At 41.1% G+C, this 19975-nt stretch overlaps 1 protein-coding gene across 3 annotated transcripts in view; it reads left to right on the top strand.

The window, feature by feature from the left end:
• The window catches only part of LOC146799812 (uncharacterized), a 79511-nt gene extending 60815 nt beyond the window's left edge, over window positions 1-18696 (top strand). For 2 of the 3 annotated variants that reach the window (XM_085620691.1, XM_085620692.1), the window contains one exon: window positions 13216-18695. In XM_085620691.1, the coding sequence (XP_085476817.1) occupies window positions 14194-15597 (1404 nt within the window). In that variant the 5' untranslated portion in view covers window positions 13216-14193 and the 3' untranslated portion in view covers window positions 15598-18695. Of the gene's footprint in view, window positions 1-13215 lie in introns of those variants that run through there. The other variant, XM_085620693.1, reaches the window with a different exon arrangement.
• Window positions 18697-19975: the final 1279 nt, after the last annotated feature.

Consider the following 19975-nt stretch of genomic DNA (forward strand, 5'->3'; position numbering starts at 1 on the left):
GCCCTGCTATTACTTGTGTCAAAAGGAATGCATTACGCTGTATTTGTTACAACAGTTCCATATTTGCTAATATATGCAACTCTTAAAAGAAAGGTATTTAGGCATAGGTTTGTTGTAAAAATATCTAAACGGAGTTATGACTAATTGTCCCTGTGGAGTTATAAAAGGACATCTATTTGCCACATGAGGTATTGCAGCCTTAAGGCAATCTTTCTCTCTATAATTGCATTAAAGGTGCAGTACCTTTTAAAGCCAATAAAGGTTCCTTTACAACTCCACAATAACACCTAGTAACAGCTTATGGCATTGCACCCTTTCATTGCTTCATTCCTTTTCTTGTATTACTTATGCTACTAGTTGTATATTTTTTAACAAAAATAAACAGAAAACATTAGCATTTGCAACATCAATTGCTCAAACATTCACTAATGCGAGACCTATTGCATTGAAAATGCTTGTTCTAGGGAGGTCTCTTTCACTAAAAGGTGCAGCCTCGTGCACTCTCTTCTGTTCAAGATGTTGAATGTCTGTCAAGTAGTGCCTTGAAGCCTGACGCCATGGCGCTGCCTTGCTCTTATGAGCTGGACTTCAGGCCTTACATGTTGACATATGTAGAGGGATACCAGCCTAGCCTCTCTGCTCATAGCTCTGCCTCATGCAACACCGCTGCTCATTCGGGCCCCGCTCTGTCTTTGATTTTGTGCTATAAATGGTACCCCTGCACTTAAGGCACTTCTCGGCCAAGGAGAAAGTTAAACTCACATACCCTTCCTGGTTGACTTGCTTGTTTGTTCTGGCGTTGCATCGCTTCAAAGATATTATTTAACTCTGCAGCAGTCTTCTTCCTTGTTTAATGGCAGATAGGAAGTCATTGTGGCCTGACTCTGAGCATACTTTTGGAAATGAGCACAATTAAGTTTTATTTTACAAAGAAGTCGTTTCAGACTGATTCATTCTCTGTCTCCAGCTCCTGTTGTATGTAAGTAGGCTTCACCATTTTTGTAGAGTGTGTCTTTGAGGCCTCTTTATCTGCCTCACCAGACAAAAAATATTCCCCAAAAAAGTATTCACATACATACATAGTGGAGGCTTTATTTGAGCCAATCGTCATCCTTTTGTCTGTTAAATTGTTGTATCCATTTTTCCTCCACTGAGCCTGATCACATTTTGATTGCTCAAGACATCCTTCAAAATAGTCCCCTTTAGTGCCAGTCAGAGTCGGACGCCATAAATACACCCGGCAGTGCCAAAAGGACTGGTCTGACAGGTCAGTGTGTGGGCTGTATTTTTGCTCGTTTGTGGGGCTGTTTTATGGTATGCTTCTATCAGTCAAAGCCCCAGAATCCTCACTAGTAAAAGTGATGGAGGAGCTGAGGCGCTTTGAGCAACAAGCTGGGTTAAGGGTCAATCTTAATAAGTCTTATTTGTTGAACCTCACACTGTCGGAGAGGTATATGGAAGCACTGGCTGAATCTACACCCTTTCAGTGGGCTAAAAAGGAACTCCCCTACCTGGGAATAAGAATAACCCATAAGCTTCAGGTCTTTTATAAGGCAAACTATCCCCCAATGATTTGGCAAGTAAAGACAGACTTGTACAGATGGGCTCCCATTAACCTTCCATGGATAGGACGCACCCAGGCGATCAAGATGATGATATTGCCTTAGGTATTGTACCTTTTCCAGGTCCTGCCGATTCAGATGGATCAGGGGTTTTTCACTACACTAAAATCGGAGATTACCCGCTTTATCTGGGGTGGAAAAATGGCAAGATTATCCTTTCAACAAGTCTGGCTTCCCAAAAACAAGGGGGGACTGGCGCTACCAGACATGAACCTATATTACAAAGCAGCCCAACTACAAGTGATCACAGAATGGTCATCCCAGGTATCCGACAAACACTGACCGCACATGGATAGGGCAGTGGCGGGGAGGAGCATATGAGACTTATTATGGAAGACCAAAATAGATTGTCCGCCTAATGTTTACCTAAGTACTCCTACTAAATCTACCCTTAAGGTGTGGGACAATCTCCACAGATCATCTGCCCTGACCACTTTCCCATCTCCTTTCACACCCATACACTATAATCCAGCGTTCCCACCCGCCTGTGTACCAGGACCCTTTGATGCGTGGATGGAGGGAGGGTGCCGTACGATATCTGACCTGTTTCTTATTTGGGACATCCTCACATTTGAGCGGCCTTCAAGGGGATTTTAAGCATATGTGGTGGGACTGTCCAACAATCCGTCCATTCTGGTCAGAGATTTCGGCACAGAGTAATGATATACTGGGTTACCCATCTGTGTCTGGGAGCAGCCAAAACGGTAGTGACGGCAGCGTGGAAGCAGAGGGAGGCACCCTCCATGACCCAATGGCACGCTCTATGGCAGGCTTTCACTATCGAGAGAATGGCGAGCGTACTAGCAGACACCTTTAACAACTTTGAATATACATGGGGACCCCTGGTGGAACATTTATAGCGGGGTCTTTCTCTGTTTGCGTGTCCCACGCGTACACAGGCACCTCACCTCTTTCACGTTTAGGAAACCTCGGGAAGGGGACATGGGACAGATACCTCTAAGAGCCCTTAGAATAGACCAGGCAAACCATACACTCAAACATGCTGCAGTGAATCCCTGAGCACCAGTAATGTTTGGGGGGGGTGGGGAGGGAGGAAGAGAGTTATGAGGGATTTGTGTTATTGTTGTTCAATGTATAAACATGATCAATGATAATGATGTTCCAATATCCTCTGTTAATTTGAATGCATTCTCCTTCTCCATACAGAAGCAACTGTATTCTCTTATAGCCGTACACTGTATGATGCTAGAGAGAAGGACGGAAGTGCACGATGTAATGTTATGATTGTGAAAATTCTAGTAAAAAGTTGTGGAACGCTGCCTCAGTGTTATCTTGAAAGGAGAAAAGCAACTGGGCGTTGTCAGCAAAAGATGCAACTTTAACACCCCAAGATTCGACAAGATCCGCCAAAGGGGAGAGGTAAAGGTTAAACGAGTGGGCTCAGAGCAGAGCCCTGGGGTACAACACACATGGTACACAGGAAATCTACCTCCAGAACCAATTTTGAGTGACCACGAGGAGATGATTTCTCATTATCCTGGCCACACTTCTGGATGGGCCCATAGGCTGTGCATAAAGGTGTCCCCATTTTGGACGTTGAAAGTGAGGTGTACTTGTGGGATTGTTTTCAGTAGGGCAAACAAAAAGTGCTGAAAAAGTGAATCGGAGTGCTCCTGGTAACTTTTATCCCATTGGTTGTGGAGTGCCCAGTTGCCTCCTCCATCCACTAGCTGGTGCCAGACATAAATGTAGCACCCGATGGTACCTTCCTCAGAAAACTTTCTGGTCCTGCGGAAGATCATAAGAAGACTGGACCTGATGTCTGTAACCTGAGAGGAGCACTGAAGGACTGAAACTGCTGCCACCTGTACCCAAGACAAAGAACTCCAAGGGCCAGTTAGCTGACCTCCATTGTGGCTACAGGAACACAACAAGCTGCAAGAGGCCTTTGTCTTGCAGCACATAGCAGACTAGTTGCAAATACACCTGAGCTGGACTTTGCTGTTGAACTCTGCCTCCCATCCTGAGAGGCTCTATGTGCACTCCCCTAAGGTCCTGGGGTCCTTAATAGTGTACTCCTGTGGTTGTTTTTGTTCCAGAAGTTCATACCCTTTTGAAAACTTTTCTTCCAGCGTTTATGATGAACACATGGGAAAATGTGTATGGCTGGCAGATCCACAGCATTGGATTCAATTTCAGCGTTATCCTGGTCAAGGCTTCTAGCATCTCAGGAAAAACAACAAAGTTCCATCGACATTGGGACTTGAACATTTTTCAGCGAGAGGTCTCAAAAGCTCCAGCAAGATTAACCTTCAAGTATCCTGCCTTCTGTTCCATTACAGCGGTTACGATTACCAGAACGTCCCACTCAAAAAGTATTGCTTTCTTTAAATAGTGACAAATTCCCTTTCTGAAGTGAGACTTTGAAATTTTTCCATACTTTTTGACTTGCAAATTTTCACAGGGACCAATCCACTTGTATCCGACCAGTGCTCCATCGCGGTCTGCCTCAAATCGTACTCTGTTCTACTCTACCTCTTCCATAGATTATTATTAGCACTTGTGTTATTTTGGTTCTATTTCTACTTAAAACTGTTAACATTTTTAAATTGAATGACACTTACTGTTTTTCTCCTCACGCCATCCCTTGATTGATAGCAGCCTCTGACCCCGGTCCGTCACGGCGCGTGCCGATTGAACGGAGGGTCGTTTGGGGTTATCACTGCTTCCGGTGTGTTAACGGAAGCTTTAGGTCAGCGCTCTAGCTTATTTTGCCTCTTCACCTATTTATTCAGGCGAAGGGTGCGGACACGCACCGGCAGCGCACCGAAGGCACGCCAAAGGCAAGCCCGTCTGCGCCCGGCCGCGCCTGACCGTCACCAGAAGCCAGGACCCCTGCATCGTTTTCCCCTTGTTTTTGCTGGATTCAGGAGTTCTCTTATCTTCTTATCGTATCTGTATCAGTCGGCACACTCTTTTTGCCTGAGGAGACATGGGTTTCATTCAATATACGAGTAAAGAAATAAAAAATTTAAATTCTTCTTTGATAGAATTCATGGGCATATGGGAAACTGATTTATCTAGGGTCCCAGAAATTAGGCGTTCACCTTATCCTACTGGTCTAAAGGACCCTATTATCTCCTTGGATCCAAATCTGCATAGCGCGCCCCACAGACTACTCAGTGCAATCTATTTTAACGCACGCTCCATCTCTAAACATCCTATAGAGATATGGAGCCTTTTAGACCAAATAGATCCTGACAATGTTTCGTTACGGAGACTTGGCTACAGGAGCATGCCTCTCCGGATGTACATGTTGCCTTCACCCACAATATAAAATTATTCGAATAGATAGGAAAGAGACTAGAGGGGGTGGCTTATTAATTGCCTATAAACATGGTTTAACTATCACTGTTTTGGAAAGTCTAATGCACAGTCATAAAGAAATATGTATTTTTAAGATCATCGGCCTCTCCAATGGCTCCTGGAGAGGGGCATTAATTTACCGACCCCCAGGTATAAAAGGGGACTTTTCAGATCAGCTATTAGAAATTATTGCGCCTCATGTTTTAGCTTCAGATAATTTTCTCCTGATTGGAGATTTTAACCACCATGCCGAAATGTTATCCAATTCTGATACCGACAAATTGATCTCTAATATGAGCACTCTTGGCCTTGCTCAGTTGGTTGCAGGCCACACACATTGCGCAGGCCACACATTGGATCTTCTCTTTTCAAATTCATCTGAAATTACTGTGGAATTCCCCGCGATCATTATTTACTGAAATTCGCTATGCCTACCATTTCAGTTAAAATTACTTTGGAAAGCGAATTCGTATTGCGCAGACCTTGGCGCAAAGTAACTCCGTCCCTTTTTAAAAAAAAACTTCTGCCCAGATCCGATAGATTCAGAAGCAAGCATAAATCATGTGGCATTACAACTTAACAAAACTATTTTGACTACATTAGACAAAATTGCCCCTCTGAGTAATGCTAAGTTTAAGACTAGAACTGCTCCCTGGTTCACTGATCAATTAAAAACACTAAACGTTTATGTAGAACTGCCGAAAGACAATGGCGGAAAAGTAAAAATCCAGTAGATCGAGAAAGCTATAAGAAACGGCATCATGGTTACATGAATGAAATAAAATTGGCAAAAAATCTTTCCTGATTGATCGGATAAATAAGGCAGAAAACTCCTCAAGGGAACTTTACCATATTCTAAAATAATTCACTATCCCTATTAATCAGCCCACAGAGCCTGTCTCTCGAAATTGGACTGATTTCTTATCTACATTTTTTGAGGAAACAATTGCAAACATTCATCGGTCTTTTATACCTTCGCATAACTGTATCTATCCCGAAGAACCGCCCCGTCTTTTAACTGACCCTCCCGGCATCCTAAATGAGTTTATAAAATGTGACCGTAAATCTGTCACTTTGGTCATGCAGAAGATAAAATCAGGCTCCCCTGCAGATCCTATCCCTTCTAAATTTTTTCCTATCATTGCTCCTACAGTTTTAGATAGACTGACCGATCTATTTAATAAGTCTTTCTTGTAAGTCGATTTTCCCATTATTTGGAAGGCAGCCAGAATTAGGCCAATCTTAAAGAAACCGACAGCTGACCCAAAATTACTTCTAAATTACTGGCCCATTTCGCTACTCCCTTATTTTGGGAAAATGTTGGAGTCCCTTGTAAATCAACAGCTTGTAAACCATCTTGAAAGCTACGGACTCTTAGATCCTTCTCAGTCCGGTTTCAGAACAGCGCATAGTACGGAGACAGCGCTGGTCGAGGTTACTGATAACATCAGACTGGCTCTAGATAAACATCAATCAGTCATCCTCGTCCTGCTTGATCTGTCTGCCGCCTTTGACACCATCTCCCATAAGATCCTTGAACAACGGCTTTGGGAGGTTGGTGTCAGAGGGAATGCCCTTAAATGGTTTAGCAGCTACCTATATGAACGTATAACAACTGTTCAGATGGGAAACACCATTTCATGTGAGAGACCGATTAAGATGGGAGTCCCACAGTGCCCTATCTTGAGTCCCACCCTTTTCAATCTATACATGACTCCACTGGCTGAGGTGATCAGAACATACGGTTTTGATGTCATATCCTACGCAGATGACACGCAGATTCTGGTCACCTTAGGCCCAGATTCCAATGACACCAAGCAACGTTTTAAAAATTGCTTGACCCATGTTGACAAATGGATGAGGTCTAACCATCTCCAGCTTGATGGAGGCAAGTCAGAGATCATGCTCTTTGGTAAGGCCACTGACCATTGGATGCACGACTGGTGGCCGCCTAGGCTAGGCTCTTGTCCTGCCCCGAAGAGCGTGGTCCGTAATCTCTGTTTTTACATGGACGATTGTCTGTCCATGAGGGGCCATGTTAATCATGTCATTGGCAACTGTTTTGGCGTTGTGCGCAGCCTGCGGAAGGTTTTTGAATGGCTTCCTATAGAGGCACGGAAACCCCTAATACAAGGATTGATCATTAACAGAACGGATTAGGGCAATGCTTTATTGTTGTCAATAAATGAAGATCTTTTAAATAGGCTCCAGGTTCTGCAGAATACCGCCGCTAGATTAGTCCTCGATCGTCCACGAAGGTCTCCCTCAGCTGCATGTCTAAACACTCTTCACTGGCTTCCAGTGAAAAAGCGAACTCTTTTTAAAATCTTATGCTTAACTCATAAGCATATATATGGAACGGGTCCAAAATACTGGCTGCAAAAGTTACGCTGATATCAGCCGCCCAGGACGCTTCGTTCTAGCAATATGGCACTACTGAACCTCCTCAGAATTCAAACTGGAATAAAATGCCTTCTCACCTGCGCAGTACTTCTGAACACAGCTGCTTTCGCAAAAAGTTGAAGACCTGGCTTTTTGGAAATTAGATCTAGTCCTCTTTTATCAGAGCTGTCTGCAAGCGCCATGTGAGTGATGTGTGCGCAATACAAATGCTCTTGACTTGACTTGACTTAAAACATCATATCTCTGGTTCCCCGTATTGGTTTTGTGTTGTATTGGGTGTATTATGTTTCTGTTAGGAATTTTTATTACTTGATGTTTTGAATTTATTACATTGGCACTGCATATATGCTTTACACATTGCCCTAGCAGGGCACGAAAAATCATAAAAATATTACTAGATCTACAGGTCTAGTAACTTGAATAATCTATTCGACCTTTCTGTAATGTACTTGACTCATGAACTGGTCTCAAATTGTGTGATCCTAGGCAAATATTTTGTCTTATGGAGCCGCCATTTTCTTTATCATCACATAGGAGAGCACCTTCAAATATGCAAGTTCACTACTTCTATTGTACAAGGGAAATCTTTTTATTTACTAGACTAAATGTTTGTTCCATGTATAACAAGAATCAAGCCCATATATAGGGTACACATGAATCTTGGCTTACCTCTTAGTTCACTATAGCATTGTCATCCGGGCACAAGCAGTAATAATTCCCAGTTCATGTTTAAAAACTCACTTTTTATAAATATATTACTAAAAAAACAAGATGTGGTAGTGTACTATCATTTACACTTCGCTTATTTTCCACTGAAATCGCCACAACACTTTCCAACTAACATGTAGTTTTACTGTGAATAGCACATAAACAATGTTTGGAAATTGAGGTTCAGCAAAAATATTTAAAATTTGCACACCATAAAGTAAAGTGTTCTAATTTGTTTTGATCCTAAAAAATATTTATGTTCACCACAGAATTTCAAAAATGTATCTTAATAACTAGTGAAAAATATTTGAAATGTTTGAACAGTTCACTTATTAGCTATTTCAACGTTGTGTTAGAAAAATAGCCTGATATCTTACAGCCTTTCCTTTCACGTGCTTTATACAGTTCAATTGTCACACAGTTCCCTTTACAAAAACTCTTACTTCAGTCATAGAAAGAAATATAAATGTAGAAAGACAAACAGACTTTTGACCTGTGTCTCTGAAAGCCAGCAAATGTGACAAGATAACAAGATTTAAAGACATCTTTATTGCTCTTTCACTTTGTGGGCAAGCAGAACACCTGTTGTCAACTCGCCAGTATGGGCGAGTAGTCCCTAAAAATATCTTGTTCTGATTAAATCTTGCTCGACATTGCGAGTGGACTTTTCGAGCCCTTCCTAGCCTGTCTGCTCGTTGCCACAACTATCAGGAGGTTGAGGTCAGGTTAGTTTTGTTCCTCTGAGAGTGTACCCTTACAAGGAGTGTTATTATTTCTTAAGGTGAGCAGTCGTCCAGACCAAATAATCCTTTTTCTTATATTGGCGCTCAGCTGTGAGAGCCAGGACTTGAGTTTTGCATACAAGATAAAAATCCTCATCTATGGAATACCATCCCGCAATGGAATGACACTTGGTAACCTGCCGAACTTGGCCCTTCCCTATCCTAGACAGACCACGGCCGCAACCTCGTCATCATCTTGGACTGCAAGTTCTCTATGTAGAAACAGTTCAATGCAGTCTCCTCTGCCTGCTTTCACACCCTACACATTGCTCCACAAGATCTTTTGGTGACTCCTAGTCAACACCAGATGGACCATCACTCTTGCCCTCATCACCAGCAGGCTGGACTACAGTACCATTCTGTATGTAGGAATCACTGCACGCCTCCTGAAGAGACTACAGACAATACAAAACTCAGCTGTAAGACTTATCCTCGACCTCCCCAGATGGGGTTATATTACCACACACCTCAAGAAGCTACACTGGCTCCCTATTCAGAAGAGATGCCAGTTCAAGATGCTGACCCACAAATAAAAAGCCCTGCAAAACCAAGGACCAGCTTACATCAACACAAACTTGACCTTCCACCAACCACCTACGATCTGCCATCCTCCACCTTTCGGTCCCCCCTGCTGTTGGATCCCCTGATCCAACAGCGGAGGGCTCTCCTCTCACCAGCCGGTCAAATCCTGGAACCTTCCCCTGTCCCTTAGTAATGTTGCATCGCTCTGGGTATTCAGGAAAAGAATCAAGATCTGGCTGTTCGAATGAAGAACGGCTAGCAACTCCAGTGCCTTGAGAGCCTCATGAGTGATTTGCTCCACTTTATAAATCCTGATTGATTGGTGCAGTGATTTAAGATAAAATGAAAAATCCCTTTCTAAATTGTCAACAACAAATTACTTTTTGGCTTTTTAGTTGCCATTTGTTTTTTAATTGGTAATTTTTTACTCTTTTTATAACCAATTCACTCTTGCACTTTATGGTTTTGGAAACATGGAATTGGATCTGGCTACCGTGGAGAGCCTTAGCCCGGTAGCGCTGACGAGCATGTGTACGCAGTGAGGGTTGAAGCCAAACAAGTAGTTAAAGAAGGAGGATTACCACATTACACTTGACATTAAATCTTTAGGAGAACCAGATACCCTGCTGTTTGCTACCAGGTTTTCCCAGTCCTCATTTGATTGAGGTATGACTTCAGAGATTTTGGCAGGGAACAGGGAAACATGTTTCTCCTCATCTTTACTAATGTTAGGCTCATCGTCAGAATTAGTTCGTTAGCCCTTTCTAATGCCTGCAGGTCTTTAGGTTTCCTGTCATTTAACAACCTGCATTCTCCATTGGTGTTTGTAGTTAAAGTGATTAATTGTATCCCTGCGCCAAGTTCTCAATTTGCAATCGGAGTTTGTCACTTCTCTTACGTACCTTGTAGAATTTCAACATTGTGGTTGCGATTTTATGACAGTTAAGGGAATCTTTTAGTGAATATTCTTTAAGCCACCACTTACACTATCTCCTCTTCAACTAAACTCCAGATTACTCTATTGGGAAATATGCAGGATCTGATACCAGTTCATTCAAAAATTGATTTGCTAACAAAGATATAGTAGATCCGTGTATATGTGTACATGAGAGAAATAAGAGTACTCCCTATCATTAGTGTGTGAGTGTTTAAAAAAAAAACAACCAACCAATCCTAAGTCATCTATAAGGATTTTGATTTCCAGTCCTGGTTGACGTTCCTTGTTGGTTACACCTGTCCCCATGTCAATGTCCAAGACCAGATTAGAATCCCCCATAAAATGTGATGATGCTTCAGTATTTTTCCCTGTGAGCTAGCTTCTCATCTGATTAGATTGTGCCAAACAAAATAATCATGTGCATATTTCAAAATAAACATAGATGGCTTGTAAAACAGGCAATGCTAACATATGGCAGTGGATCTCATTTTGATATCAAAACAGTGTCCAAATCTATTAAAAATCCCAATGCTATGAGCCACTGTCAAGCAAAAGATGTTAAATCATTGTCACAACTGCTCATATCTTCTGGATGCCATTCATCGTCACACGGAGATGACATGTAATCCTTTGGAAATTGATTTTGGAGCTTTCTGAACAAAATGCACAATCTTGAGGAGTGAATCTAAGCTACCCATCGACAGAAGAGTAGCAACATCTTAAAATTGAAGTAGAATAAAACTGAATTGTTGCTCATTGACAAAAAACACCACTGACTAGACTGCCTGCCCCCACCACCTTCCCCATCCAGTGTTTAAGATTAAATTCCAGTGGCTCATACTCAGTGAGATAATACAGCCTTGCCTATGTGTTTTAATACATTGAGGTTTCTGTGGAAAAGTTCCTCATTTATTACCAAAATCTTAATCTGTGTACTATTACGATAGATTGAGGTAATCACCTTGACTTGGGTCTTCCTATTAGTCAATTACATTAACTACAATAAATTCAGAATTTATGCAGTCAGAAAGGTTGCTTCCCTAAAATGTAACCGCAGCTCACTGGTGAGGTAAAAGCTCCACCGGCTGCCTGTAAAACAGTCCTTCATTTAAGGTATTTACTCAGTAAGTGCAGTGCCCTGCTGCTTTTTGGCTATATTTGCGCTATAGAAATACCAAACACATACATACATACATACATACATACATAGTATAATTAGATCTTTTATGGCATTGAAAACTTCTCTTTCACAAGGCCCACGGCCTTGAACACAATTCTTTGCTTTACCAGAAGCCAGTGTAGTCCACTCATGCTTGAGTAACATGATCAAATTACTTCAGACCGCAAGCTATACACAACAGCAACGTTTTGAATTCTCTGGAGCTAATTCAATGTTGTATTATGGAGGCCAAGAAAAAGTATTTACTTGGGTTTTCCTGTAACTGAACTATATAAACTACAATAAAATACAAATGTTGTACTCACCAAGTTAATTCACTTGAAAAAATGTAACCATGTTTCATTGATCAGGGAAAAACTCCATTGGCAGGCCCTGTGAAACAGTGTGCTTCATTTAAGATATCATGCCTTCAACACCAAGGGGCACATTTACTAATATTTTACGCAACACAGCGCAACATGGGAACTTTCTGCACTGTGTTGCGTGAAAGGTAGAGAGCATAAATTCTGCATAGTTACAAAGATATGGAGCATTTCTGCTCTCTCCTTGTGCTGGTGCACTGTGGGCTGCCTAGCGACAAGGCAGGCACCCTTGCACCATGGGGCAAGGGTGCCTTTATTAAGGGCAGGATTGTTTTTGTGCAGGGAGACACACCTTTCTGAACAAAATAAATCCTTAGAGGCTTATTCCCCTTTCCATGTATGCTGCAGAATGCAGCACACATGGAAAGAGGAAGTAACAAGGTGCAAAAAAGATATTTCGGAGCAAATCCAGGATCACAAGTTTTTATAAATTTGAGTTTGTGTCAAAATACATGGGTGGATGCATGGGATCACCCATGTAATGCCTACCCTATGCAAAGTAATGCAAGGCAGCACTATGCGCTGCCTTGTGTTACGGTGTATCTACTAACCAAGCGAAGCAGCACAAAGTGGCTTTGCGTGGCTTGGTACATGCCAAAAATGATTTCGTCTGGGTTTCGACACAAATCTTTTATGGCACTAAAAGTTCTTATTTAACAAAAAGCTATTTTTAGATTCTTATTAGGCCAGCTTCTACACCCAGACTTATGTCTGTTACTACATGTTTCAAGGAAAAGACTTGCATGCTGTGAAGTAGGCCTATTAGGTACCTGCCCCCAAATTTTGCACACAAGTCTTTTCGTTTTTTTGGTAATCATATGTAGCTATGCTGTGCATCTTGTCATTTTATTTATGGGGGAGGTATTTTTTAGAACCAAGATCTTGGCTCAATAAATGATATAGTCAAATTCCCACTCTGTAACTTGTTTCAAGATTCCAAAGTGCATCGTAGGCTGTATATCTATTAATACCCGTTATTCTCATCTACAGCTGAAACCTCCCCCATTAAGTCTGTTGGACTGTCTCACACTCAATGCTACTATGAAAAGAGATCACCCTTACAAACTCTGAAACCTCAAAAACTACTGCCTAAGAAATAGTTTAACCTGTTCTTATTGTGCGTCTTGAATAGCATTATAAGTACACTTTTTTGATTCAGTGTGTGTTCGTATTTTATGCTGGCAATAATCTTGGCTAATTATCAAAGTCTTTAAAGAGTATATTTCCATTTAAAGTAGCTAATTATTTTATGTTTTATTTTATTCGAGACATCAGTTAGGTGTAATTTAGAGATGCATTGATCATTTTCCCATAACATTCAACAACTTACAATCTATATTTTTAATGATTTTGAATCTGTCTTTATCCACAGAGTGCAGAGACTGATGAGTACATATTTGAAGCTGAATAAGGAAGAGAATACTATAATACTGGAATCATCTTGAAAATCCACAGAAGGGGCACTTGATGACCTCACCCAGTATTCTGAAACAGAATAATGCAGTGTGAGGTGCAGGGGCTCACTAAAGAAAGGAGACACCTATAAGGAAAGGCAAAGTCAATCCTGCTGATATGAGAGTCTGAGAACCTCCAGGCCTTGGGGCTTATAAAATATGAATGAAATCAATTCAAGACAAGAGAACTGGCACAACACATCTAGCATTAAAATGTCCAGAGGCCCAACCTTGTTCCTAAGATAATTTTGGAAAGCCTACCTCAATGTGTAATTTTCAAACCTATAACAAACAAGTTATGGGAATAGTCCCTTTATAAACCCTGACCACATCAATTGTAAAAAAAAAAGTCAGTAGGCATTTTCCATCTATGCTCCCAGGATTTGGAACAACTGCCCCATGTCCATGCAGTCCACCCAAATGCTGCTCCAATTTAGGAAATAGTTCAGATCACAATTCTTTAAAAACACTGTCACAATGCAGTAAAAATCCGCTAACCAGCCAACATCCTTATCAACCATTGACTGTATTCTTACCTTTGACCCTGTATAGCACTCTTCTGGCTTTTTAGCTAATGCTAGTGCTACACAAATACCATATATACATACATCACGACAACTTGTGAAAAAGTCAAACAGTGTTAAAAGCAGGAAACGCAACCTGACATCTCAAAATTTTAAACAAAGAATGGTTTAGTTGCTTCTGGTATAAACAATTCTGAAACCAATCGAAAGATTCTAAACCCCAGTGAGCAATGCACTTGCCAAGAGTGCAACCATGGTTTTGTGACCATTTAAACACACTGTTAAGTTGAAAAGTACACAACCGGAGTATCAAGCACATGCAGCGATTTTGAGAATGTTTTTTATGTTTAATCAACGACAGCAAAGACAGTAATGGAGAGAATATACTCAAAAGAAAAAACACACACGTGCAGTGAATGTACTAAGAGCTTTAGATTCTCAACAGAACTGAAACGCCATCTGCGAACACACTCAGGAGAAAAACCATACAGATGCCCTGAATGTGGGAAGAACTTTAGTGTTTTATCAAGCCTAACACGCCATCAGAGAACACACACTGGTGAAAAACCATACAGGTGCAGTGAATGTGAGAAGAGCTTTAATCAACCCTCAAACCTAAAGATCCATCAGCGAACACATACAGGAGAGAAACCATACTGGTGCAATGAATGTGGTAAGAACTTTAGTTTTTCATCGAACCTAAAGACCCATCAGCAAACACACACAGGAGAAAAATCATATATATGCATTGAATGCGGAAAGAGCTTTAATCGTTCATCACATTTAAAGACCCATCAACAAATACACTCAGAAGAAAAACCATACACTTGCAGTGAATGTAGTAAGAGCTTTGGCTGTGTAGCAAACCTAAAGACTCATCAACAAACGCATAGAGAAAGACCATACAGATGCAGTGAATGTGGGAAAGGTTTTCATCAATCGTCTCATCTTAAGACCCATCACCAAATACACACAGAAGAGAAACCGCACACTTGCTCAGAATGCAATAACAGCTTTATCTGTGCATCACGCCTAAAGATCCATCAACGAACACACACAGGAGAAAAGCCATACAGCTGTAGTGAATGTGGGAAGAGTTTTACACAATCCGCACACCTAAAGACCCATCATCAAACACACACAGGAAAAAAAACTCACACATGTAGTGAATGTACAAAGAGCTTTCGTTTCTCATCAGAACTGAAGCGCCATCACCGAACACACACAGGAGAGAAACCATACAGGTGCAGTGAATGTGTGAAGAGCTTTACTTTCTTATCAAACCTAAAAGCGCATCAACAAATACACACAGGTGAAAAAGCATATAGGTGCAGTGAATGTGGGAAGAGCTTTAAACATCTATCTAGCCTAAAGTACCATCAGCACATACATACAGGGGTAAAACCATACAGGTGCAGTGAGTGTGGTAAGTCCTTTAATCAATCAGCCTCTCTACGCTCTCATCAAAAAACACACACAGGAGAAAAACCATATAGGTGCAATGAATGTGGGAAAGGCTTTAATCAACTAACAAGCTTAAAGATCCATCAGCGAACACACACAGGAGAGAAACCATACAGGTGCAGTGAATGTGAGAAAAGCTTTAGCTTGTTGACAAATCTAAAGACCCATGAGCTAACACATACAGGAGAAAAACCGCACAGATGCAGTGAATGTGGGAAGAGTTTTAATCGATCATCAAACCTAAAGTCCCATCAGCAAACGCACATGGGGAAAAGCCCTTACAGGGTCATGACAAGTGGGAAAATGCTTTAGTATTTTATCAAGCCTAAAGACCCATCAATGAACACACACGGTAACAACCTTAAAGGTGTAGGGAACATGGGCAGATCTTTAATTTTTTTATCTAAAATGTCATCAGCAACATGTCATTCATGTGCTGTGAATGTGGGAGGAGTTTTATTGAATCATCAAACTTTAAACCCTTCAATGTACCCACACAGGAGAAAAAGCATACAGGTGAAGTGAATTTGGTAGAAGGTTTAATTGATCATATAATCTAAATACCTGTCAACAAAGATACATAAGAGAAAACTATACAGGTGCACTGAGTGTGGGAAAAGCTTTGGTTGGAAAACTAAAGGGCTATCCAGGACCATGGACGGAAAAAGCAGACAGGTTAAGTGAACTTGCAATGAGCTATAGTTTTGTGTCCAGTTTAAAAACCAGTAAGCAAACACACACAGGAGAAATGCCAGATGTGCAGCAAATGTGGAAGAGGTGTTGTGTTTTATCAACACTAAATAGCTTAGCAGCATAACAGGCAAAAAGCATACACATGCAGTAAACATAGTACGATCTTTACTTTCTTATCAGCACTAAGAGACCATCAGCGAACAAATATGCAGTGAATATGAAAAGAGCTTTACCCTATCAACACGTCTAATAAACCATTAACAAACACACATACAAGAATAACGCAAAGAGGGAATGTGGAAAGATAGTTATTGTTATGTAAAGATGCATCAGAATATACACACACAGGAACAGCAACTCGGGTGCAGTGAGTTTGGGAAAAGCATTAGTTTATTATCAAGACCAAAGCACCATCAGCACACACCATAATAATACTATACATTTTCCGTGAATGTGCTATGAGTTTTAATCGATAATCAAACCAAGATAGCCATCAACAAACACACTCCCGAAAAATTATGCTGTTTGTTTTCAGATCCTAGGTCCCAGGAGCTAACACTCACAGGAGAAAAAACATACAGGTGCACTGAATGTGGGAAACATTATTCCATCATCAAACCTAAAAAAGTGTCAATGAACACACACATGGGCAGACCTATATAGGTGCAGTGAATGTTGGACGAGTGTTTGCATTTTAACAGGTCGATAGCTGCAGTGATTTTTTTTAATAGTTGATTAATCGATTACCAAGTTTAAACACTAGTCAAAGTACACACACTGGAGAAAAACCATACAGGTGCAGTGAAAATGGGAAGAGCTTTAGTATGCATTTATGTAAATGGTATTTCTATAGCACGAGCCTAGCCAAAATGCAGCAGAGTGCTGTACATGGCTTTTGTATGCATTTATGTAAATGGTATTTCTATAGCATGAGCCTAGCCAAAAGGCAGCAGAGTGCTGTACATGTACTTTTATGTTTTACACAATCTGAAGACCAATCGACAAACACCAACAGTCAAGCCCTATACAGGTGCACTAAGCGTGGGAAGATAATTAAATGACTTTCAAAATTAAAATCCCAGCAGAAAAATCATACTGGAGAAAACATTAACATGTATTGAATGTTGTAGGCTCTTTACAATTTCATCGGACCTAAGGATCCATTACTGAACATATATAGGGGAACAATATATAGGCTTAGTGCATGAGGGAGTTGTAATCAGTTATCAAACCTAAAGCCCTATCAGCAAAAACACATCTAGGAAAAAACATACATTTTGTGAAAAATAAGTGAGTTTGTGGATATCAGTGTTGACATGCCTTAATAGATAACATTTAGGAGAAGGACAAACCAATTCAGTGAACGTTATAGGAGCTGTAATGTACCATCAAATACCGGTCTCAGACATGCACACAGGAGAAGTACGTACAAGTTCAGTGGAAGAGGTTAAATCAATCTTCAAATGCACAGAACCATCAGCAAACACACAAGAACATGCGGGTTCAGTAAAAGTGAGAGGAGCTTTATTCAATCATCAACCCAAAAGATCCGTCAACAAAGACACACAGGACATGAGCACACAGGTGCAGTGAATATGACAAGAACTTTAATGAACACTCAAACCCAAAATTTATCAACAAACACACACTGGAGAAAATCGTAAAATCAGTGTATGTGAGAGATGCATTATTCTATCATCAAACCTAAAGAACCACCAGCAACACACACTTGGGAGAAGAACATACATGTTTAAGGAATATGAGACAAGATTCAGTCAACGATCAAACTCAGAGACCCATTAGCAAACACATCATAGAGCATTACAAGCTGTAAGTCATTTTCCCGATGTAGTTTTGTATCCTTTAGCTTCGGAATCAAATGCTCTCAATACTGTTTTGCAATAATGTATTGTGCTATAAAACCAGGTACAGGCTAATAAAACGTGCTACATCTATGTAGTGGAGTTGAATGTTATTGAAAGTTATAAATGTTTGGCCGTATCTTCCTTTAGCCTGGCTTTACCACATGGCAGAACCTGCGGGAATCCCAAGTGTGTCATTCCTCAAAAGGACCAGAGGTTGGAGGTGGTAGATACATTTCATTACTGCCTAGTGCTAATCTCACCGTTGCCTCTGGAAATCTGTTGGAACTGACTACTATCAACAGACGACCAGATAGAAACTTGGCCTTCCGCCTCAAACTTCGGTGATGCTGACAATGTATCAATTATTGGAAAAGCTGAAAACTGAACCAGAAATGCCATCAATTTTATTTGCATTCTGAAAGGAAACAACATGCATCACACTCAAAATACCACCATTCGTGCTCATTTGGGACAAAGTTAAAATGGATCTCTTACAAGCTAATATGAAGGCACTGCACATGTAAGTTGTGACCCATAAAATGCAGTTATGGGATATTGGTAAAACAGTCATTACTTACGTGTCTCAATAATATGTCTTTACCATGTGAGACTATATTTCTACAAAATGCAACATGCTTCACATGATAGAATTGCTACAGTGACTGGTGTCCTCGCCAAGATGCCCTATAATATGTACAAAAGATGATTCAGAGTATTGTAGCATAGGACGCCAAGTGGGTTCACGCCACTCCATGTTTCCCAAAGAAAATGCCTAGATATGGTATACGCTACTGCCTGCTTATACTGCTCTCAAATTTATATTCAAGATAATTTGCTGTCTGTCATAAGTAATAAGAAGTCATTCTTATATTGTGGTAGAGACATGTGGATCTTCCTGGAATAAAATAAATATCGTAAATCTGTAGAGAAAATGTTCGAACTTCATCTGACCACCAGGGAGTCATATGATTTAAATACTGAGAACATGTTTTTATTTTGTCAATGATGCGCTCTTCTTAGTACAACACAATTGCTTAGTGGGTCAGGAGCGCTCTCCGGATATGATGAATAGGTCCGTTTCTCATCACCCTCTCCACCCTTATTCATAAATGTACTGTTACAACTAATGTACCATCCAGGTGATATTGGGGTGGCTCTTTACCACAACAAGATACTGGGTAATAATGCAGAATCATGTAGCAGCATCAGAATACTAATAGCCTTTAGACAGAGTGGACTGGCCTGTAGGGCAGTTTGGCAGTGCACGACAGGCTGTTCTGACAGGTGAGTGTGTGGGCCAATTTTTAGCTGTTGTTGGGCCTATTTCATGGTCTGGTGGGCAAATATTTACTGTTAATTCTCCTGATATTACTACAAATATTGCCTGCAACAAGTACAAATGCATCCTGCCGCCCATACCCTGCACAACACCTATGCGTTGTGCCTCAGATTTATTAAGGTTTTGCATCGCTCTTGCACCATGCAAGGTGATGATGGGCGATGCAAAACCTAGAATAAGATTTATCAAGCCACGCAAAACCACCTTGCGTGGCCCTGCGTGGCTTGGTAAATCAGGAGTAACGAAAGGCAGTGCAAGTTGCTGCCTTGTGTTAATCTGCATGGTGAGGGCATTATATGGATGGATGGGTGCCATGCTTCCACCCATGTATTCTGAAGCATTCCCAGATTTCCAAACACTGGTAGACATGAGTATGTAGCACACACAGAGAATAGTAGCAGGTGAGATAAAAGAGGGGTGGCACATGCTCTGTGAGAAAATACTGCCCTCATTCACAGAATTGCGACATGCTTCATCATTGGGCTTGCTCCAGGACACCCCCTCGCAGACCAGCGCCTGGGGTGGAGCAAAAAGGAGGGCAAGACAGTACAAACGTATATACTTGTAAATCTGGGATCACCAAAAGAAAAAGTGCAGTGAAGATCAGAACTAGTTCAGTGGTGTCTTTGTGCAAACCTTTATTCCTAGACCCACTGACTAGGGTGTGACAACAGCAATGTCCAGTCAATATGGGGGGTGGTAACTACCTTTAGCAATGTCCAGTCAATATGGGGGGTGGCAACTACCTACAGCAATATCCAGTCAATAGGAGGGTTGGCAACTGCAATGTCCA

Source organism: Triturus cristatus, chromosome 8, assembly GCF_964204655.1.
Source record: "Triturus cristatus chromosome 8, aTriCri1.1, whole genome shotgun sequence".
Taxonomy (NCBI): domain Eukaryota; kingdom Metazoa; phylum Chordata; class Amphibia; order Caudata; family Salamandridae; genus Triturus; species Triturus cristatus.